This window comes from Ptychodera flava, chromosome 11 (genome assembly GCF_041260155.1).
Source record: "Ptychodera flava strain L36383 chromosome 11, AS_Pfla_20210202, whole genome shotgun sequence".
NCBI lineage: Eukaryota > Metazoa > Hemichordata > Enteropneusta > Ptychoderidae > Ptychodera > Ptychodera flava.
In genome coordinates, this window is record NC_091938.1 from 3171128 (window position 1) to 3196043 (window position 24916).

The 24916-nt window shown below is 35.8% G+C and overlaps 1 protein-coding gene across 2 annotated transcripts in view; it reads right to left on the minus strand.

Annotated features, from left to right (window-relative positions):
* LOC139143274 (epidermal growth factor receptor-like) overlaps positions 1–24916 on the minus strand; it is a 70509-nt gene that overhangs the window by 25509 nt on the left and 20084 nt on the right. Inside the window, exons 2-9 of one of the 2 annotated variants that reach the window (XM_070713471.1) lie at positions 11645–11771; positions 10506–10673; positions 5829–5897; positions 4831–5036; positions 3877–4009; positions 3235–3310; positions 2532–2674; positions 1455–1536 (exon numbers count right to left, since the gene is read on the minus strand). In XM_070713471.1, coding sequence (XP_070569572.1) covers positions 1455–1536; positions 2532–2674; positions 3235–3310; positions 3877–4009; positions 4831–5036; positions 5829–5897; positions 10506–10673; positions 11645–11771 — 1004 coding nt within the window. The remainder of the gene's footprint in view (positions 1–1454; positions 1537–2531; positions 2675–3234; positions 3311–3876; positions 4010–4830; positions 5037–5828; positions 5898–10505; positions 10674–11644; positions 11772–24916) is intronic. The other variant, XM_070713472.1, reaches the window with a different exon arrangement.

The following is a 24916-nucleotide window of genomic DNA, read 5'->3' on the forward strand; positions in this document are numbered from 1 at the left end:
ACTGTAGATTTATTATCTGAGATTCCTTTATTTATTATCTGTGATTCCCATTGCATGATTCAAGCTGTGAATATGTGAAGGGGATATTTGTCCGAGTGGCCATCAAACCAAATTTCAAAAAAAGTTACTGAAGGGTTTCTGAGATATCTCTGTCCACAGTATACAGCACACGGCATACACAAAGCCATCACATTAGTCCGTTGGACTGTTGGTCCAAAGGACTAAAAATTGACTTGGACACATCTTAAATATCTTGTATTTATGCATAATGCTTTGTCCTTGCAAAACCGTTGACAGAACTTATGAATATTACAGACACATCTTAGCAGTGGCTTCAGACAGGTAAAATGTCACTCTGGACACAGACTGGCAAGATTTTTTTTCAGAATAAACATATACAAAATGAGTCTTTGTAATAAGAGAAATGACTTTAAGGTGGTTGGAAAGGCTAGAGCGTCAGTTATAAATTTCAACAAAACTATTAAAATATAAAAGTAGTCAACATTCTCTGTGGAATAAAAAAAACTAGACATTTGGGCGCAAAGGCATTGCAGAGTTATAGCCTGTTAAAACTTCTGAAAAACTGACCAATTATGAAGAAGTTGGGAGTCCTTAGTGTATTAACTATGGTAGAGGTCCCCTAGCTTTTAATAAAATGTTTGAAAAGGGAAAGTCATTATTTGCTGTTTTTCAGGAAAGTTTGACAAGGCGGTGCTGGCATTCAGAGTGAGTGACTGCTATTGTAAATGCATTTTTAGATTCTTTGAGTGTCAAAGAGGTGTCAAAAGTGAGATTAACCAAAAAAACTGCTCTATGACTTCAAAAGAGGGGTGCAAATATGGCTTGTTTTCAACATTTTTGACAGAATAACAGTTTTCCTACATAATTGTATACCATTTAATCCAACTTTGAAATGAGATATGGACATGGAATTTTTACAGCCTATTAACAAGGTTACAGATAAGATTTGTACGGCACAATTTTCCTGTATTTGAAGTACTTTTTGAAAAATCACATTTTGAAATTTGAAAGAATTTTTAATAATTTTTTGATATATAAACCCATTTAAAATCATAAAAACAAATTTTATTTACAAATCCTGCCGTACAAATCTTACAATAAATAGTGTCAACATATTTATAACTAATTTGGTAATATTAATACTATCCAATTATTATTAAATTCAAATATGTAAAAAAAATATGAAAAATTAAATTTTAATATTTACTGGTGTCATATTTCAAAATCATGGCTGCAAATATACAATTTTTATATTCTTTGGAGAAAATATTAACTAAGGGAGATATCCTGAAAATTTGAACTAAATATCTTGATTCTAACACTTGAAACTTGACATTAACTCTGAGAAAAGAATTGGTGCAAAAATAGCCTTTCCAACCACCTTAAAAAGAAAAATATTCCTGGTTTGTCCTTAAATACACTAGACAGCTCACCTCTGAATTACTCCTTAGAATAATCTGCCAACAAGATTTACATCCATCATCATCATCTATGAAGTCACTTGGACCGTTGCACCTTTGGGAATGGTTTAAAACAAATTTTCTATAATATCACACTGCATATGAGAATATGTTCTTCAAGAAAGACATTAAAATTCAAGAACATTGAAAGTAGAAGTTATCAAACTGGCAACTGAAAATCTGATTATATGCTGGTAGCAGCTACATAAAATATCTTCATATTCATAATTTTTGCAACTTGATGTTTTCAAAAGTCCTGTGTTTGAGGAATGAGATCACTTGTTTCATCAGTAAAGATACAACAAGTGTTTGTTGATTTCAGTGTTGACATGTTTTGTTGATTTATAAGTTCATAATGGATGAGAAGCAGCAGCTTTATAGTTAAAACTTCTACAATTCACCAAGATGGTGTCAAACAAGGTGTCCCATATGGTATTTCAAAATGATGATGATATTAACAAGCTTACAGCTCAAACAATGACTGTTGATAAATTGAAAAGCTACAATTGGAAAACCAGCTCCTCTCGCCTAATTCCTGGATACTGATCATTTACCAATAGTTGGACACTTTTAGATGGACATATGGCAAATTAACAGGCTATACACTAATGTTTTGCCAGCTACATTACTGTACACATTTCAACATCAATGAAGGGAGCACACCTGTGAACTGTCTGATTACCCTGGTTGCCTATCAATAACAATGTTCCATTTGAGAACTTTCAGAACACCATGCAATAATATACCGGTATAGTATTTATATGTTTCATAAACACAACTAGAAAATCTTCACTTTTCTCATTTTAGACCCAGGACAAATAAAAATCACACTCCTGAGAATAACTTTGAAAATGCAGATCATGGAGGTCACAGAAAAGGCCTTCATATTTAATAGTCTATATCACTACAGAATATTTTCTTTAGAATTCAAAAAGCTGAAAAGTAGGCTATCATGAGTATTTTCAAATGCATGAAATCATGTCATACAGTTTAGAAAATCTTTAACTCAAACAAAGAGATACTATTACTGAAAAATGTTATACAACATACCCAGGATTTTCTCCATCTAGTTTGCAATTTGCATGGCACTCATGGCAAGTGTTATCTAGATCTGGATACTTATCAACTGGACACTGAGCTACACAAATTGTTCCATCTTTCAGGTTTTTGCATTCAGTGCAGTTAGCTGCTCCCTGTTAAAAAGAAAAAAGCCATTACAAATCAACCATCCATGACTTGATATTCTTGAACTCTTTTTATGAAATGATAGCAAAGTAATGAAACACACTGATGTGTATCAACTGCGGTATTATGTGCCTCAAGATTTACAGATTCAGTTTGTTGCCAATACTTTCCTCCAGGAAACTTTTATTCATTTTCAATAAACAATCAAAATCAAAATCAGGGGTCACTCTGTAAATTTTGATACCAGTGAAACAAATTACAAAATATTTACTGCTATTTGAAATTCAAATTGGTCGCCATCCCTACGTTAACTGTCTAAGACAAATGAAATTTTAGATTTTCACAAAAAAAGGATGGCCAAAACTTCATTTAATCCACCAACTTCAAAATGAGTTGACACAATCAGCAGCAGTGAGGAATCATAGATATTTGAGAGTCCAGATAGCTGTCCGCAAGTTATTCTTGGAAGTATTTGGCGGTGAGATTTCTTCATGTCTAATGTACATGATTTACAGTAGTACTCGTCTCAATGGAGACTTTTGATAACAGGGCAATTGCAATGACTTACGGGTCCATTACATGATCCACGGCACTCTGGATGACAAAGGCCACATTCCTTATCAGTTTCAGAGATCACATATTGTCTGAAAATTGTCACAAAAAACATGAAAGGTGAGTTGGAGAACATTTAAATGATACAGGAGGTGCTGTAAACTATATGAAAATGTTTAATTATATTTATCTGTAGCCTGTTTGAGGTGAAAACATAATACAACTTTGATCAATATTAATTGGCAACTTGAGTGATATTGTTGTATGAATGATTATATCATTTTTGACAAATTGTAAGTCATTGAAAATTTGTTATGAGTGTCAGAATTTGCTGAGGAAAAGATTGGAAAAGAAAAAGAACTTTCATAAAAAGCTATTCAGCAACATCTTACTCTATATTTGTCACTGTATGAGATTCAACTCAAACATAAGCTTTTGTGAGTGCTTAGTGGCTGTTGCTTACACTACCAAATTAACACTCTTGGCATTTATTAAACTCTAGGTGTGCCCCTGATAATTACCGGGGTTTTTTTAATAAACACCCTGTGGCCATTATTAGAAAACTCTGGTAGTAGGAGGTTTTGATCCAGTGTTCTTAAGGTATGGTGATGAGTATTGCAAGTTTAAGTTTCTGCAGTCTCTGATTTGAAAATCTTACCCATTGTCAGTGTCACACCGTTCAATGCACTGATCTTCTAGCTTGTAGTTCCTACACTCAACACATTTGTCATTCCCTGGACCCCAACATCCAGTGCTTGTGCACTGTCCATCACAGACCTTCCCTTCTGAAACTGTATAGCAAAAACAACACTGTCAGATAGAGACATTGTGCTCATTTGGTAAAAAATAGCCTAAATTGCACTCTAATCCAAATTGATCAAAATAATATACATTTGACATGCAAAATTTGAAAGATGTTGGGCATGCAGGTTGAAAGAAGATATTTTGGCCAAAATGTGATCTTTGGCTCCAAAATTCTGATGTGCAAATTTCATCATCCTTTAATAAAATGTTAATCTACCGGTAGTCATCTCCAGGTACCAACAATCAACATTTGAACACTTTCAGCATCAGGTTTATGTATTCAAACTTGGACCAATCAGAATAAAGCCATTCCAAAGCACCTACAAACCAAATTTGAAAGCCATCAATCATGTCTTATGATCCGAAATTGACCTCAAAGTAGACAAATTCTACCATCCTATGAACAAATTGCCATGTAGTAATCCCTGCTAAGGTAAGCCATAAATATGAAAGGTATGTGACAAGTTCTTTCTGAAAAATAACAAGAGGGGAAAACTGACCCAAAATGTTTGCTTAGTGCAAATTTCATCATGATTTCAACAGGTCTGACTGATATCATCCACAGGAACACACAATTAAAGCAATTTTGAATGCTAATGGACGAGTATTTTCTGAGATATTACTTTCTGGATTTTATGATGGTTTGGAAGAAGAACATTTCAGAATTCATTGCCTCAATCACTCTGATAGCTATGATGCTGTAGTGATCCCAAGAAGACACTGAAGCAGGACAATTTTATTGAAATGACAGCTGGGGAAAAAATATGCAAATGTTAGTTACCCTAGACTTTAATTTGATTCTACTCACCGCAAGTATTTTGTCCTTTGTTCTTTCTCACTGATATTACTTGCGTAGCATCATCCTGTATGATATCATTGAATATATCTGGTTTGGTATAGCACATGCGTTCATTCTTTCTTACATAAATGCTGCCTCTGTGAATTTCTCGGAGAGAAACTAGCCCAAGTGATTCTAACTGTGTTCCAGTGACACTCAAAGCATATCCCCTTGAACTGGAATATGAAAATTAAGTATAGATATCAGTAACTGTGTACTGATGCTTGTTAATAATGAGAGTTGTGGCTCTCAAACAAAATGATGTTGGACCTTACACCCAAGCGGCATGTGTGTCCATCTACTCAGTCCTTTTACCCACTAAAACAGATCTATTGACTAACATGACGGATGAGTGTTTGACATTCTTATACGGGTGAAAATTTCAGTCTAGAATGAAAATTTGACTAAAGTGACCGGTAATGTAGATGAAAGAAAAGATGGATATTCTTCAGAAGTGACAGTAAAAGCAATTAAGTTGTTCTCCCCTATTTCCCGGCGTGTTGGTGTCATCATGCTACGGGAGATAATAAGGCTTCTACCATATTGCTTGTAGGAAAATGGTGAAACAGATGAATGTTTGGTATCTGATACATGTTTATGTCCAGCTGCTTATGGGTTTATGAGATGTTCTTATTGACAGCATGTAGAAGGCATGGTTCTTACTCATAATGATAGCAGCAACATGGGAGCACTTGAAATTAGGCTAGAAAGTTTGCAATTTGCATATTCGTCTTTTCGTTTATTGCATACGTAGTTACTTGTTATTGTTGATTTGTTTTTGTCAACCTTCAAACCTATTCCAAGGCAATTTGTGAAAATGGGTCTACAAACATTAACCGCTAAGCAAGACTCTGATTTTGGATTTATTATGAAATGGATTTGGACATAGGATTGCCATGCATATTAGCTGCATGTCTCACATGAAATTGCAACCACTTAGCAAATCTTTAAAAAAAATTCAGACTGACCCTCCGAGTATGATACAAACTTCATCTTTATCGATAAGATCATGAAGACTTTTCCTCAAATCCTCACACCTTTATTTCAGAGATAATATGTAAAAAAAAATGTAATCAAAATTACATCATTTTTCAAACAGTAAAAGTAATATTAAAATAAAGTCAGGCAATAAAACAAGCACAGGAAATGCTGCAGTTTCCATTGTTGGGGTAGCTTGTGTTAAAGGTTTAGGAGATCAACGTTACAGCATTGCAAACGTCAGGTGAGATTTTATGGTTGAGCACTGCAGAAGTAGATAGAAGGTGTGCATGCATGGTGGTTGGTTAGAAAAACAATCATTCAGCCTAGTGTACGAGGACACTTTCTACACACAAATCCTAGTAACTGAAGACAGTATGGGGGCGCTGTACAACTGGGTGACTATCAGGGAGCTGCTAAATACTTGGCACAAGGGGAGCAGGGTGCATAAGTAGACAACTCTGGGTTTGAAATCTATAAATACTTAATACACTGTTCAACATCCTTCACTGCAGAATAATCTGTCTACCTATATATAATGTCTCTTTTTCACAGAATATCAAAGGGTAGCCCTCATTGGATGTTTTAAGATCTTTTGAAATTCAAAATTACATGTACAGATGAAGCTGATGTACACATTGTCCTTATTCCTGTGTATGACAAGTTATGTACTGCAGGCCTGTGCATTCTCTAGCCACTGAGAGCCATGAGAATCAGATAAAAATTTGGATAACCATCGTGAATGAATTCTGATTTGTTGACATTGCTAACAGTGAGGTTTACATGTATAAATAAATTCAAAAACAGCTTGTTCAATGTCATCTTACATATACTTGTGTTTACTACACAAAATGGCCTTTCAGTTTTATACATAGTGGATTTAACTTCTACTAAATTATATACATTCCTTCTCAGCTTTTGATACAGGAGTATTATGACACTGGTGTGAATTGCTGAACATCAAATATGTACAAGACTCATGTCCAGAATAGTTCTATCAGAATGTAAAGGTTACAATTTTGGTGTTATTTTCAGTGAATTTACACATTAAATGTGAGAAACTATCAACTTCAGATATCTACTCGCCCATCACACAGGTACTGAGACATCAATAATGCCATTTTAAACACATTATCTCAATGGCCTGTACACATGCTTATATTCTTATTTAATTCAAGTGTACAGACACTCATACACATATACTTACCAATATAACACATGCACATACTTACCTATGCATATACACACATTCTGACGACACATTTAGACTTACATACATATTTACGAAGCACTATAAATTATAATGCAGCTACTACTGACATATATTATCTACTAAAACTTTTGACATGCTTGTGCCAAAAAAACCTTGCTTCGTCACAAACAAATAACAATTTGAAAATGACAAAATTTGCCATTGGTTTTTCATTATTACCAGGGTAAGGGCTGGTAGTATGCTGTTGTTGCTCTTTAATAATTTCATCACACAATGAACAAATCTGAAGAATGTATTCCCTTAACTGGTACACAGAAATGTCATAGCTAATATTGAAATGTTTGAGAGGACCACCTTTGACTTAACCCTTTGAGCACTGTAATTTTTGCCCTAAAAATATCAGGGCAACATTTTACCAATTTTTATGAATTTTTCTGCAATATTTTCCATGATTTTGGACTAGATGGACATACATTTTCATGGGCTTCAATTTTTGACCAAAATTTTGGGAAAAATCAGAAAAAAATTGTGTACGTCTAAAAGAAATAGTTGGTGTTATATTGTATAAAGGCAATAAAAATCAACTTTGGCACTCAAAGGGTTGAAACGTAAAAAACAATGTCCAAAAATAATAATTTCACTACAATATTTAGAATTCATTTATTCATTTGATCAAAAGTTAATGAGAACATCCCTCAGTATCTAAATCACATGATACAATATTTGGATTGATGTTTTTGAATTTGAAAAGATGTAGCTGGTCAGATGGAGGAAATTGACAGAATACTATAAACAACTCCGAATTTATGGGGAGGGGAGGGGATTGTCATCAACAGTCAGGGATGGGATTAAACGCCATGACACAAAAGGGACTGCTAATTATTAAATAATTTGATTCTAACCAGCTCATAAATACTTTTTCTAATTTTCTGTTCTTAACAGAAGTAGCTTTCACAGCATCCAATTTTGATATAATTAATATTTTCAAAATCTTTCTGATCATATGCGCCTCAAATGGACTTCAAAACCTTCAGGAACAGAAGGAGTTATTATACCGTATAATCCAGACATTTTCAAGTCACCACCTTGACAATATGAGATCATCCCAAAACAACAGACAAGTTTTAAGCATGATTGCTGCAGCTTTTGCCGCATTCCAAAGTTATTCCCACCACATATAACATTTTAAAGGCAGTCTAGGCACACACTGAATGGTTTGATTTCAATCTGTTTGCGAATTCAGCAAAAGCAGGTGGGTGTTGAACCTTAGTCACAAAATGCAAGGTGACAGAGTGAAGGAACAAGACGCAAGGATACAAGCAAAAACGGAAAGCCACACTACAGTGCATGATTGCTGGTGCATGTGTTCTCTGGATATGTGAGAGCAATTGCCAGCATCATTAAAGCGTGACATGACACATTCTATAATACTTAAAGGGTAAGTCCAACAAAATATTACAACAATCAATGTTTGTATACAGTTTAACCTCTTGACTACCGTGAATGCAAGAAATTTCCGGCATCAAATGAATTACTTACATATCTTGAGTGCCGGATAATTCTGGAAAAATCCAGTGCATGTACATGATATTCAGTATACAGCCAGGATAAAATCGATGACGGTAGTCAAAGGGTTCAAATAGTTCTTGCTTTCATAACCGGACTGTATTTCAATGACTTTGCATCATAATTGCATCACAAAACAAGTATTCTGAGATTTGACATACATGAATGTACAGTTCTGAACTTATTGTGGGACATAATAGCGGTAACATCACTGATACATTGATGCTGTATGTGTATGAATATTGCTTTTAATTAATAATAATAATTTTTTTTCTGCTGTGTAATAAACTCTGTCATACTCATGATCTTGTTGACAAAGTTGCTCAAGTGATAAAACACTGGACATCATGCCAGCAAATACCCATGATTACTCTTAGTCTACAATTTCCAAAGCTGCAAACTGATTTATGTCAATTTACCCTAGCTAACATGTGTCATAATACAAATATTCAAATGATAAATTAAAACATGTAAATGCAATGTACAGGCATTTTATGATAAATATTAAAATTTTAACTGCCCTTGGTAGTTTGTCCAACTCCATTTCATCTGTGACCATGTAATCGTCATATTTCACAATCACCTGTATATAGACTGAAAACTCAGGAGCCAAACTCTAATGATGACTGAACTATGTCAATCATTGCTGTTAATTCTGTGTCTATCCTACTCTTTGTATCACAATATTTCATATACAGTGTACACAGGTACAAAACAGCAGCAATGTAAGATTTTGCCAATGACAACATTACTGTAAGGAAAGGAGTGACCTTCTCAGTTTTTGAATACTTTAATTGCAATTTTTACAAAGTCATTGAAATCTGTCCTTTTGACATTTTTGCTTAATCTTTCGAAAAGACAATTAGTAATTTATTGTAACATGAAGTATGGACTTACTCCTTGTTCACTTGGTAATGCACAATTTCAGTTTCCAAGCAACAATTCACAATTTCATGATCATACACAGTAACAACATAACATTTATTAAAGCTGCAATAGCTGTAAATTTTGAAACATTGTCCATTATTTTTTTCTGTTTGTAAAATAGTTATTTGAAATTCCAAGTGTTAAACTCACCAACCTAGCCTGTACACTAAGAATGTTATGTCCAGTGTTATGGCTGTCAACTGAGTTTAGTCCAGACCTGAACGCATGGTGAACAGTACCATTGCACACAATATACCATATATGTACTTACAAGACTACTGCATTTTGGACACATTTTAACCCTTTCACCCCCTGTTCCCTGTATACAGGTCCAACTTTACCATAGAAATCAATGGATTTGGGCAAACCATGGTGGTGATATTTTAAAACAAGAAAAAGGAAAGCTTTTTTGTTCACAGGAAGATGGACAACAATACATTATCAAAATTTACAGCTATTGTCCCTTTAATGTCATCAATCATTTTAAACTGAGAAGAACATTTTCCAGCTTGTTTTGTTACATTAAATCACAGATTTCTAGTAAGCTTTAAATTGGGATATTATTCTATATGGACCAATGTAAAGGTAAATGAACATTGGTATGCCCTGATATTCTCTGATATTTTCGAAATACAATTGCAAAGTTATTCATGTGGGGTTTCCCTTTCCATTGCCACGATAAACATTTGCTGACTTTGGTCTGAGACATGACACCTGTCTTTTCTGTATTGATGTGCAGAGCCAAGTGTAAACATCAATAAGTTAGAAATCAGAAGAGACACTTAAAAATTTTTGACTGAAGTAACACTTGTTCTCACTAGGTGAATGTTGCGTATCTAAGATGCATAAAAACATCTTGCAAAAAAGACAAGGTCATTTATGAAATCTGTTTACAAAATCCACATTATTAAGGAATTGGGCTAAGAGTAGATCAGTTGAAAAAAAAGAGTAATTTTCTTACTTGTGAAGGACATTTCCTTCGATAATCTCCAGATTCTTTAAAAATGACAAATCATTTTGGCCTGCTCCTGAATGATCAATTGCAACATATCCTGTCACAACTCTGATTGTCTGTAACATGTCCATCTTGGAGAGAGGTTTTACAGCGATGAGACCTGCAAAGGGGTCACTGAAACAAAAGAGTTGTCATTAAATCAATGAAAAAAGCCGTTGTCTATGACATGTTACAGTGCAACTGGACTAAAGGTATACAGTCACCTGTAATCTACCGGTAAATATGCCCATATATGGTCAAAAGGGTGTTCCTTGGTATTCAAAATGCCCATATGAGGGCGCTGTTTTTAAAAAGCGGCCGCCCACTTAAAATCTGTGATTGGTTAGATTTTCTCTTTCCATGGTAACTGTGGCAAAATTGGAACAGGTGACAGTATACCTTTAAATGTAACTTAATGAGAGTCAAGATGATGTACCATATTATGTCTCAAATTACAGCTTATTCTCCTCAACAAACTTGGCCATATTCAGTTGTATAGCGAAAAACCAGCAGGGTTATGTACTTGCACGACCAGTTCATGTTATGCTCTGGACATGAAAATATTGCAAAAGGCCAAAATGCATGAATATGGCATAGGGTTGTTTCCTTGTACCATAGACCCTCAAGTTTTCCTTCAGTGTCTGTGCTGGTACTAACTCAGAAAGAGATATTGGTTTTGGAATGGATTGTTGATGGCACTCAATATGATCACATCACGAACAAAGTCAAACAGCAAATGTGCGCAACGGATTATATCCTTTTTCCAACTTTGAAAGAAATCGATGAAGTGCAAATCTGCCTAAGGCATGAAAAACATTAAAACAAAATGGCAATCTGGCAGCCATACTGCACCATATCGTGAAATAAATACATGATTATGTGTATGACAACAAGGTTTGGTCCTTGTACCAACTTTACAACAAATCAGTCTAGGCATGTCCTAGTTCAGGCTCTACACAAATTAAAGCAAAATGGCCGCCGGGTGGCCATATTGAACCGTATTGTGAAACAAACTGACAGGCATATGTACAACATAGAATGGCAAGTTACACTAGAAAAGTATTACGAGAGCAATGTAAAATAATGATAATTCCATGTAGACTTACCCATCATAGGTAGTAGCACTGATTACGATACTTCCATTAATTATTGTACAATTGCGAAAATTTTCAATATTTCCGTTATGTATCTGCTTGCCACCAGTGTAGTTTTCATGACCAAACCCAAGACAAGCTGCCAAGAAAAAAGATCCATTCAGTTATTGCTCTGAGTACACACAATGATCTGCAGATAATTTTTATATTCACAGACTTAATATACATTTAGACAAGGCAAATGAATACTTGATATATGATACTCCAGATTACGATTCCACATTGTCATCGGAGAGATACTGATATTTATCATTTGTGACATGCATCCTAGCAAAATCACTACAGGCATACGGAGAGACTGCGATGTGACCTAACATATACCATTGACACTTTTATGAATCCAATGGTTTGATAAAATAATACTTTACCATATTCATATAGTTCTGCACTGAACTGCCACTTCAGGCAAAATTTGGCATTTTTTCAGAGTGAAATGTAGACTTTCCAATAAATACCACCATACACAGCAGAAAGTACCAGTAGGGGTCATAAACATTATATTTTGATTTCAACAATGCAAGTACTTGATGGCTGACAGTTACTTCACACTATACACTTTCTTAACTTTACATTTTGATATTTTTTGCAGACAGATGATTGGTACCATTGGCGTGATTGCAGCCAGTTGATGGCCAAAAGTGACACATTGATATAATACTTATCAGCATTTGTTGGGATGTTTGCAGTTTGATTATGGTTGCAATTCTAGTTTATTTAGACTGAGTATAATAAAACCTATACGAATGAGTAACTATTGACAGCCTGGCGAGTTGATTACCCTAAGATTTGTTAGGAGATTTTCCAGACTCCACAGTGTGAGCAACGAAATTTGTTTACGCTACTACAGTTCAGATGACCTAAATTGCACTGTGCAATGTTTTCTGTTGCTATATGTATCATCAAGACCAAATAAATCTTTACTACAGACAATTGACCATCAGAGGTCAGGCCCTGGTCAGCTGGTCCTGTAAACAGCACAGCGCCCTCTATTGCTTGACAGTATGTGTACAGGTAGACCATGAAGATATTAAAAGAACAATAATTCAAGCGAGCAAAACACAAACCAGGGTGTGGTTTTTGATCCAACTGTATGCAGCTATCTACATACATTGTAACTATGATAGCAAAATTGGAATGTCAAACATACAGTTGGCATCATCTTCTACATTAGATATAAATACTTTCATGATCTGGTCAAATGTATGACACACTTCTATTATACATCAATGCCAATGGTAATTTTCAACTTCTTTGATCACTGTCTGCCTTCCATCGACATAACTTTGAAAGGTTACAAATTAAAACAGATGCAACAACACATGAAGAATGCATATCATCTTTCAACTTCTTATGACCCTGCATATTTGTATCACTATGGCAACCAGAGTTACACCGAACAGATGAAGGGGAAAAGTCTCAGAGGATCCTATCGGTATATACAAATGGCTTGTACTGTAACATGCAGATACAATTTAATTGAATCAATCTGAACTTTGACACTTTTATTGGCATCAACACTTTGCTAGCTGACATTCATGCCAACATGGCATTATTAGTGACGTCCAGTGTACAGCAAACCTTCAACAGCTGTGACTTACCCTGCACAACCATGGTTTAGCCTAATTACATTGCTTTCTGTGGTAAAGTTGGACCTCTATACAGGGAAACTAGGAGAGAGAGGGTTGATGTGACTTTGTGGTTGCTTTGATGACTTTGTGAATCTGTCATCACCCTATACAAGTCACCCTTGTAGTGGATTCTGTATCAAACTTCTGCAAAGTATACCAAATATGTCAGGAATGGTGTTCTCTGCAGTCAAAGATGGGTTTTCAGTCGTAAGATTGGAGATGATTTGGATGTTTGTCATTTCTTTCCTTGAAAGAGGCAATCAGACACCCTTGGTTTTTGTAATTTGACACCAATGGCAGTCAAGCATGACTCTTGCAGCTTGAGCAAATTACGGTACACATCTCCATAAATGTTACATCTTGCTTTAATGTCTGTGACCTACATGGTACTGCACGATGTGTACCAGGCTGCAGTGAATATGAAACTTGTCATGTGGACTGTGGAAATCAAATTATATGTGAATACAATTGAAATGAGCATTTTCAATGTTATGGTTGGTGGGCGGTTTGTTTGCATTGCTATAATAAAAATAATAGTTTTATTGCTTGCTTGTAAATATAGGATTTACATCACATTTGTGGCAATAAAAGTGTGATACAAAAATAAGTCAAATTTTCGTCAGTAAAAATAAAGTATTACAGAATAATAATAGTAGCTAATAATAAATATAACTAGGTATTTCTTTGCTTATATAAAGTAAAAATATAATCTGCAAGTTGTTCATTAAAAGATAACTCTTGTTTTGTTAGTAGAGAAATAAGGTGATTTTCAGTATTGTCATTTTGGAAATTGATTTTACTGAAAAAGTTCTTTCTTTGGACTTTGCTATGATATTTTCATATTTATCATGTCTTCACAACACAACAGAGGCCAGCATAAATTCTGGCTTCGCTGATTAAGCAATGTAAACTTCAACATACCGGTACATTCTCTTCCAGAACATATACCGGAATTGCCCGCTTCGTATTTACTTACAGAAAGTGTTTCATATTGGATGAGTATTGTTTCAGGATGTAAACAACTAATTATCAATAAAAAATATCCTGCCAAGTTCATGTCACTATTAGGTCAAGTTAGTTTGAACCTGTGAGGCACAGCATGTACCATATGTTGCATTTTAAAATAGAAGGTTCCTGAAAATCTTACATGTAAAACACTTTAAAACATGATTTTTACCCACTTGATTGGCTATGACATACCAGTACATGCCAAGTAGGTGAAAATACATGTGGGTTTTGGTTCATTTCCATTTTTTGACTGATTTGGAAGATGGATAAGAGACAAGCCTGGTAGGAAAGAGTGAAATATTCCTTCAGTCAGATCAACCTTGTGTTACAGTCTCACCATCAACTGGTTTCCCTAAAGCCATGGCATACCGGTATACTTATTCTCAGTTGTAAAGCCATCCAGTAGTGCTCCATAAGCTGATGTGAAATGCCACTCACTCATGAAAGTTAAATCTGATGCCAAAATTTATACATCTTACGTGCAATGATAAACAGATGCAGGTTAGAAATCTCCAGAAATTCCCTTTTGACTTTCTCAAATACGTCATCTATCAGCTGACCTATTAGTCAGATTGTCTGGGACGTCCGACCTTTCCCTCATTTTAAACTCAAAGCTACATGATTTAGGTTTGATTTGATTAGAGCTACAAACTGGACAAGTCATCCCAGACAGCTGACTAGCTTACAAGACTGGTATAAGGTGATATTTTTGTCAACTTTGAGGAGAAAACATTCTTTCTGAGCCTTCTGTTGACCATTCCACATTACTAGAAACCTTTCTGCATAGTATAATTGCTGTACAGTGAGAAAGTAACTTTACATCCTGCATGAGTTGTTCTAAGTGTACCGGTAGATGCATCACGTTTTCAGGAAATGATTTCATCTGAGACTTGTGCACCAACGTCTCAATTTCCGATTTACAGAGACATGCAGGGCCTCGCGATGTTAAATAGCGACAAGATCCGGTATGCTGTCTTCTTTTCTACAATTCTACATTCTATCTTTCAACACACCTGCTTTATCAGAGCAGTCTTCACGTGCCCTGTTCCTACATTCACAATAAGAAACTGTTGCTGGTGCGTTTACTTTTTGAAATTTTTCTCTTGCTATATCTGATTTTGATTTTGTTACATGTACCATTCAAGATGCTTTCAGATACTATACCGGTTTAATATTACCTTATGTAATGGTTACAACACTAAGATTCATTACCTATTAGTGAAGCCTTGAGTAGATTCAAATTTCATCTGGAGGTCTCTTGAACACTGTAGCTGCAGTCATGGATGAAGCCTTATATGGAAAGTGTGACATCCATGGCTTCCATAAATCGAAGTGCAATGTTTCAAACATCTGTTCATGTTCAGCAAGCTTTATGACACTGATCTTAACTATACAAGTCATTTTTTTCTTCATATGTATTTCAATGAAAACACAGGATGATGTGTATGCATTTGTTTCACTGGGATTCGGGCAATAATCTCTTTATGTGTTGCAAGAAACATGGTTGACAAGCATTCCACAAAAATTTGTGTTGGTTTACAAAAACTGTTTCAGACATGGCAGAACAGTATGCAATCCTTGTTGCCAAGACTACAAATGACTGCAGCTTAACTTAAACTGACTGATGCATTTATGTTGTAGGTTAAACTGTATTGTATCATAATCTGTAGCTGATTATATAAAAGCATGTCTGAAGGCCAACTTGCATAATTCACCAATGAATTTCTTAATGTTCAGGAAGTTATGATGCCCTAATTTCCAGTAAAGAGGCATCCAAGGGACAGATAATCAAGTCTATGAGAAACTTTTGAAAGTAAATTGAGATTAAACATATCTGTAACTTTTGAATACAAATCTTGCAGTTTTAATCATGTCTTTCTATGAGGTATCAATTTCCAAAGCAATACTATAAGACTGGAATTTCACCCCATTGCCATAAATAGGCTTATTAAAACTACAATGACCTTCCCTCCTCCCTGGAGGTCTTGCTTATATTTAGAACTTTATGGTGTGAGCTTGCTGCCCATGGAGTATTATTTCAAGTTGCAAGATCTCTCTGTAAAAGGAGAGGACAAAATCAAAGGCAGTGCTGTCTGCAGGAACTAACGAAAACTTCCAACTGAGACCTGATGGCGGGAATATGAATGGTTCAGTGCATGTACGTACTTTCACCTGACCTCAACTCTTGAACAATATATGGTTAAGATAAAAGACTATTCTCAAGTGTTCATATCCTGAAATATGTCCTGTGATACCATCAAAATGATAACTTTATGATCTGTATTTTCCTGTATGTACTAGTAGAGTATGTCACTGAAGAACGTGACTCAAAATTGAATTCACACAATACTGAGTCAGACAGACAGACATGCAAGTCTGTAGAATGTCTTGTTTCGAAACCTTCACACTTACTTGTGACGTATCAAGCAAGACATGATACAAGTCACTACATTGGACTCTCTCACAGAATAGATGTAATGCTTCTGATAATATTTATACTAGAAACAATCAAACTCACTGGATTGCCAATACCACAAAAAACTTTAAATAGCTACAGCAAATGTGCAAACTGGGTGAACAAAGCTATTATCAATGTCTTCAAGATTGCAACTGATAACACTGAACCACTGTTGATGTACAAAGACTATCTGGTAAGACAATCAGCTAATTCCATTATGCAATTTTAATTAACCAATCAGAGAGATTCTTTACAGTGTAACACTTTTTAATTATATGCCGTTCATACACAGGCCATTGAAACGTCTCTGAAACGGTTCTGGGCCAATACTGACACAGAAAGTTATGTGTGGACACTCCGAAATGGTTCTGAAGCGTTTCAGATTTGAGACGGTTTAGTCGGCCCGACCAGAGCCGTTGTAGGGATTAACTCTATCCGCAAATCGCTGTGTGACAGACTGAGCCGCTTCAGAAGCGTTTCAAACGCCCTCACGCGACAGGTATTTGTAACATAAAACAAACAACAACCAATATACAATATTCACTTTCGCCATGGCTGCCGAACACAGTACTACATCTCGCGGTATACTGGTCCGACGAAGAGATAAGCTTGCTACCAAAAACCCTATCAATTCGACCAGAAAAAATTCATTACGATTTGAAAAACGTCGAATTAATAGGAAATTAAAACTGCCGAAATAATTTAGTGGTCGAATTTAATTTGGAACGACGAGGATGAAATTTAAGCGAGACATTTTTGCCATTTGAGACTGCTTCAAAGCATGGACTGTGAAATTTTGTGAGGTCGACAAATTTCGTAACAAAAAAACCTCAAACGCACGTTGGTGTCACATCAAAATCAAGTGGCCGCGATTACAAACGGAACAATCTGCGAGACTGCCACCGGCCGCTCGACGGACGACACGTAAGTTGACATCGTGTGCCAGCCCTTGGAAATATATTGTAACTCCTTGACAGGCAGATGAGATAGTCTTATAGCGTTTGATGCATTGAAAGTTTGTAAAAATAATAAAAAATGACATCACCGATCATAAGAAACGTGGTGTTGAAGATAATAGTTTTTAAAAGAAGACTATGACGACCATATTTCTGTAAGTATTATCTAACTTTAGAAAACCAACATCTGAAGATTTACTTCCACCAACACTTTGGGATTTGTTCCACTCTTTATTATAAGATTTGTCGAATTTCTGGAAAGTAGGTGTACATTTTCGATGTCTGTGTATCGTCTACACCGAAGTCACATATCCGAAAGAGTATAATCAGTTCGCGACCGCATAAACCTCTCTCTCTCCCTCTCTCTCTCCGGCATTTCAATGTTTTATATTGTCGACATTTATATATCAGTCTGAAGTTTCAGGTCACTGCTCATTGCAAGTAGTTGATGTCAATTTTTCCGTATCGGGCATGGTCTCTATCGTCACTCTAATTGTTAGTGTTTTCCTGTTATATTCCATATCAAACTCAAAACACAACGTGAACAACGCTGATAATATATTGCATATTTCGTATCGTAAACCGGTAAAGTTCGTAACTGGTGACATGTCACGCCCTGGAGAAAGTTCATCACCATCGATCGAATGTCCGTGGCGCTTTTGCTTCCAAATAGACATATTGAAATGCACAGGGACTTACTTTCGCGTATGGCAATTATATGAACTATACCTTGAAGAAAGTCTGTGACTTTAAACTGGCCGTACAACCAACAATAAACATGGCGGAGCAATGATACCGATTTCAGAGACTTCGATTTTTTTTTCATTGCGACCTCGACCGCTGGTGAGAGCGAGTCGTCTATTTTTTTCCCACTGGCTATTTGGCTTTGAATTTTCAATTGCCATCTTGCGCTAAGTTAAAGCTAAAAACAGACGGGCGTTCTCTGTAAATCAATAAGCCTTTTGAATATGAAAAATCGGACATCTGAACCTCAACACGCAGCTTGAAAGTTGTTCTCCGAATCAGGACAGGGACATCGGCCCGGGACATCGGTGAGGCCGGATTTCACGTATAGCTATGGAAACCGACGGCTCTGTCTATGGTTCGTTGTAAGAAACCATGCGATGTACGCTCCCTTGGGCCGTGGAATTTCGCCGTATCGCCTCTACAGACTACACCGTCTATTACCTAACCATGCTATAAACAATCACACGATAGTTCAGTAACATATATCTTCATTAATCTACCGATCATCCACCGTCGAACACTTCGAAAACAATGGTCGCGGTCACGGATTCAAGGACGTTCACAAGAAGAAATTATCATAAGTGGCGCGAAGAATTATTTTTACTGGTTTTGAGAACTTCTAAAATAACTTGTAATCTGTATATCTTCACACATCGAACCGATATTGTATACCTATCACCGTCGAGAACCGATATTGTATACCTATCACCGTCGAAGTTTATGTCTTTCACTGTAGAGTTCTTTTTATCCAAAACACATATTCAGAAGAGTCCCACAGAGCAGTCAAATGAACGGATAATTGCTTCAAGCGAATGAAATTGCACGAAAGAATGAAAATCAACAGCACACCTTGGACGTGATTTAAAACAATAGAGCTTGTGAATAGGACTATTTGAGTAAAAGTGCCGTTTTTCTCGCAATTTTAGCAACTGTAACGACCCTTTATTCTTTAATACCTTTCCATAATTGAATTAAACTAGGTTTAGGGCTTATACACACAGTGTACACTGATGTACAGAACTTTAAAAAGTATTCTGCTGGTAACGAACAGGGGTTTACACTCTAATGGGCGCAGTAAAACAATGGTCACGTCCATAGATTCAAGGACGTTCACGGGGAGACACGATGGCAAATAGTGCAGTGTCGTAAATTGCTTAGACTAGTTTTAAGAACAGTACAATATCTGGTCATCGGTGTACCGCTACCTGTGAATCGAAACGACCAGTGTAGACCTATAGCTTCGAAATTTTATGGGAGAGACACCACGACTGAGACCGACAGTAGCATAACAAACTATTCCCAATTGTTCGTCGTGTTTAATACAGACATCTCTGTAGGTGATTCTGGTTTCTCTTGAATCAAAGTCCGACATTGACAAAATTGACATAAATAAGTCCGAAAAGTTATGTTTTATTCAACTAACTGATTCATCTCCTTTGATATCCCCTATTAGCTACATGTAAACAGTCCGGAAAGACTGACATCGATGTCTCCCGGGCCCCCATTTCTTCACCGTTTTGCAAACATCTCATCAGCCGGACGCATGGGCAATATCTTTGTACGTTGGTCAAAACTAATGACACTATAGGTCAGGATATAACATCGGTCAAAGTAATATTGAATATGGAAGACAAAAATGCTTTCATCGATTGACAAAAATGAGAAGGAACGAGTCAGTAAATATCGAACCATAAAGGGGAGATCGAGACTGCCATCCCCCATGATTAATCAACAGGGAACAAAATATATATTTCGATCAACAGACTTACACAACCAGAGACAGCATTTTATTCAGCTTTAAAATAAGTCACCGCCTTTCCTATAATAACACCCCGTTTGCCTTTCGATCTACTCTGCTCTATCCCCAATCGGTATGGCCGTCCGGGTTTCGCCTACCGTACTGACTGATACATGGTTATTTCTTCACATATTTTTTCATCGTTTGGCATAAAATACAGCATCTCTTTGGTGCACAAGGCAAATCAACGTTTAGAAGGAAAGTCACAGGAGGTTAGGATATTATATACCGTAGGTGAAATTAGAATGGAATGTTGAAGATGAAAAGACTTTTATCAGTCGACAAAATTGCCATAAACCGAGAATTGAGATTGTCTATATGATTTATTAATTGGGAACAAAAATATTCGATTGAGTCATTAAGTTTGTGTTTGATTCGTTTTAAATGTGTTCCTACATTCTTATCCGATTGTTTGTGTTAATAAAAATGTTTGTTTCGCCTCGGATATTTGTAGGGAAGTTTGGATTAGTGTGGACGGTAATGTTTTGTTTGTGTGAGGAAAGCTTATGGCGAGGCGAAACAAACATTTTTATTAACACAAACAATCGGATAAGAATGTAGGAACACATTTTAAAACGAATCAAACACAAACTTAATGACTCAATCGAATATTTTGGATAGTTCGGTGGGGAGCCTCTTTCACATTCTTTACAGCCAGTACGACGTCGTTCGTTTCAGCCATCTTGTTATGCAGTATGCTTGGCCATACACACCTTTTGAACTCGAGAGGGCGCATTAAGACGTCTTAAATATCAAAACAATGGCTTAATTTTGTGAGTATGGACACGAGCGGACCCAAACTATTAATCCCTGTGTTTACAAATCACAAATAAAGTCGCTGAAACGTTTCAATTTTTGCCTGTATGAACGAAGTGTTAGACACCCAAATCAGACACATACCTCATATACTTTGTACTTGATAATTTACATTTTCATGCATATAATAAAGTACTAAGCAGTTTGTCGTCAACAAAATGTGTATGCTCTGCATGTCTTGAACAAACATGATTTTCCTCATTTTGATAAATTGACTAACTATTGCCAGAACTGGCTAAAAAGTTTTTGTAATTTGCTAATTGGGTAGCAAATGATTGTTTTTCAGCCAAGGATGAGCCCTGCAACAGAACACAGTCAGCTCAGCCCAGTTAGCTGTCTAAATTTATTCTTTTTTTCTCCATTGCCTGTAAATTGGTCCTTTTTATGCAAATGTTTAATTTCATTGGATATCTGCTTTCTTTTGATGACTTTGACAACAACGGCTAGATCACACCTTTCCTGTCTTTGGAGTAACAAATATTTCAAATTCAAGTTCATAACAACTGTGGCAAAAACAAATTGGTTTCTTACTTGCATTTGGCAAAAGTTGTTGTGGAAATACATTGTGTTTTGTTCATTTCCTTTTTTCCTTCATCACTTTGGTGTCAGACTATCACTGCAACAACTTCTGTTTTTTTAAACATATTGCAAGGTACTTCCTCTTCCAGTAAAATATTTGTCAGCTGTGCACAGAAGGCAGCTTCAAATATTGAGTCGAGAATCATATACAGTGTACATATTCGTCATGTGTTGTTGTTTGTTTGGAAAATGCTGGGGCAAGGATTTTATTGAATAGTTCTGATAGGGCAAAACAAGGACAACATGTGTAAGTTTTAAATTGATGCATGCAACGACCGGTCAAAATCTATTTTGGGCCTAATATTTGCAAGTGTAATTATTGATATTTTTAAACATCAATATCTATATTTACACCACTGACATGGATATCCACCCTATGACTTATCATTACAGGAACATGTGCAAGGTAATTTGAATACCATTACCAAATTAATGAAAAACAAATTTGCTGCTTGAAACTAAATTCAACTTGGCAATTGTGTGAACTGTAATCTCTTTTCAAGGAGGAGGACTTATTTTTGAGTTTTAAAGGAATTTCACCAAACTATCCTTTCAAACACAACATTAACATACACTGCTCTGAGTGATCATCACATACCAGTATTTGACCAAATCTTAGGTCACTGAGTAAACCATAATGGCAGTGTCAAATATGGAAGAAAATTGGCAAAGCCTGCGGTCAGCAATACAACATTCTAAGAAACAGCCCAAGGTGACAGACTACACGTCAGAGTGTCTACCGGTACGTAGGCATATGAATATTTATTTTAATAACCCTTTGAGTGTTGTAATTTTTCCCACCAAAATTTTAATGCAACATTTTACCAATTTTTTTGAATTTTTCTGTAATTTATTTGATAATTTTGAACCAAATGGACATGATATTTCATCAGCTAGTTTTTTATCAAAATTTGGCAAAAATTTGAAAAAAATTGACTGAGGTGTATTTTCAAAGGTGACAAAAATAGACTTTGGTGCTCAAAGGGTTAAAATCAATAACTCACTGCCCACTCTGCAATTACTACTAAACCTATTTCTTATTAATGCATTTTGTTACTTATTCACTTTTTAGTAATATTGATGTCCACTTCACATAGGACTTGATGTATTGATCAAGTGTGAATTCATGAATAATTCATATACTAAACGAATGTGATGACAATTTAGTTGGCCCCTTGAACTTTGACCTCAGCAAGGTTTATCATATTGGTTTCTCCAATGTTCAAATTAAGCTTGATACAAGGATTATTTTGTTACCGACGTAACAATACCATAATATATACTCTATAAGAACTGTTTTTATGACCTGAACAGCACAGTGTCTGTCATTCAGAATGCATGATACTATTTGAACCCATTTCACCCATGATGCATTTCAAACCCTGTTTGGTGACCCCTAAGCCAGCATCAGGTTTGCTTTTATCAGCAGTAAGAGTTAAATACCTTTTTGAGCAAGATTCCCTGATCTGATCAACAAGAAATTTCTGAAGTGATAAAAAGCAAAAGAATACAGAAATTACTTGTCAATAAATTGTATTTTGTGCTTTCTGGTAACAAACTTTTTGAAAGAATTTGGGAATTCCTTTTGCATCAGCCCTAATTGTGTGATGCTACACTGCATTTCGCCATGCCAAAACACCAGAGTAGTGTAGATCTTCATTGTATTTAATAGGGTTGTTGAACCTGTTCGTTAGTGCAATGATACGAAAGGGTTAACAACCATCTGCACGTACACATGTACTGAATGGAGCATACCAGTAGGGTAACAGAAACACATCAACATTAAACATTCATGTATATACCGGTATGTCCTGCTGTATCTATTCATAGGTACACTGTGAAATTTAACGAATATCAGAAATATCTGAAATTATCCTAGGATTCAATTGTGTAACATTTAATGAATATTCATTGCACAAATTCCGTGTACAATTACAGTCTAATTATTAATGAATGAATTCAATTGGTGCAATTACTATTTCAATACATCTTCTTATCTCATCCTCCAAATGCAATTTTTTTACTGATCTCAGATATATTGAAGATGCTAAATGTCATCTATTTCACTTCAAATCCAATCCAGAATGCCCTTCCACCTGATAAGGCATGCCCTTTTCACATAATCTCTGAGTTCCTGCAGCTCAGAGCATTCACATTACATGATACACTGGAACAGAACTAATTTCAAGGAATTCCTTACATTCTTGGAGTGATCCAAAAAGCCCAGACATCAGAGACTGTAATCAATGTCACACTATATGTCTGTAATATCTATCCTCTCTGACAAAACATGGGATTGAAATGTGCCATTTGCAGATTTCAACATCCAGCATTTCATTTCATTGTAACTTCCCTTTGAGTAAAGCTGTTGGCATGCACTCTAAGGTCATAAGTACTGAGACACTTCTGCTGATGTACAAATATTGCCCGTAATTGTGCTACTCAATAATTGAATTCTAAATCAATTATATATTATTATTACTCTCGATAGCTTTAATAGGGTTATTTATTTTGGAAATAATTGCTGTCACTTGGTCTTCAATCCAAAACATTAACAAACTCAATAATAATTGGTTTATTTACCCACTCTGAAAAGGTAGGTTATATAACAAATGAAATCGAGAGGGTAAATTGGGAGTCGGGAAATAGCTTACAGCTAGTCTAACCCAAACTCTGTCATGATTTACTTGTAAGAAACTCAAAGTGAACAAAGAGGGCTCATAATAACAATAACAAATACTGTAGTTCTTTAAAGAAAAAAGAAGAAAAATGCTAAAATTAATTACAATATCGAAGAAAATCAAAGTACGTGGCTGTATTACAATGCCAACACGATAGGATAGGATACATGTTATTTGTGAATGCGGTTTGGATTAGGGTTTGCTGGGATAAAGAAACTAAAAGACACCATAAACCCTTTCAGCACAGCCTCCATCTGTGGGCGTCTGAATTGTTGGTTTGACATAGGTGACAACACATCTTTTCACTGACTTGAAGAAATGGGACCATCCTATGCAAACTATGAATAACCGCCTCCGCAAGTATCGTAATTCACGACAGTTACACTGGTCAACTCAAACAAAAAGACATGTAGACGCAGCAGGGTAAAATGCTGGCTAGGCTCTGTCTCTGATTCCGTCTAAATATTGCATCAGTGTACATAGGTCACACACTGAAATGCCACAACCTATGATGTCATTCTCAACAGCCTATCCCATATAATAAGATGTTTTA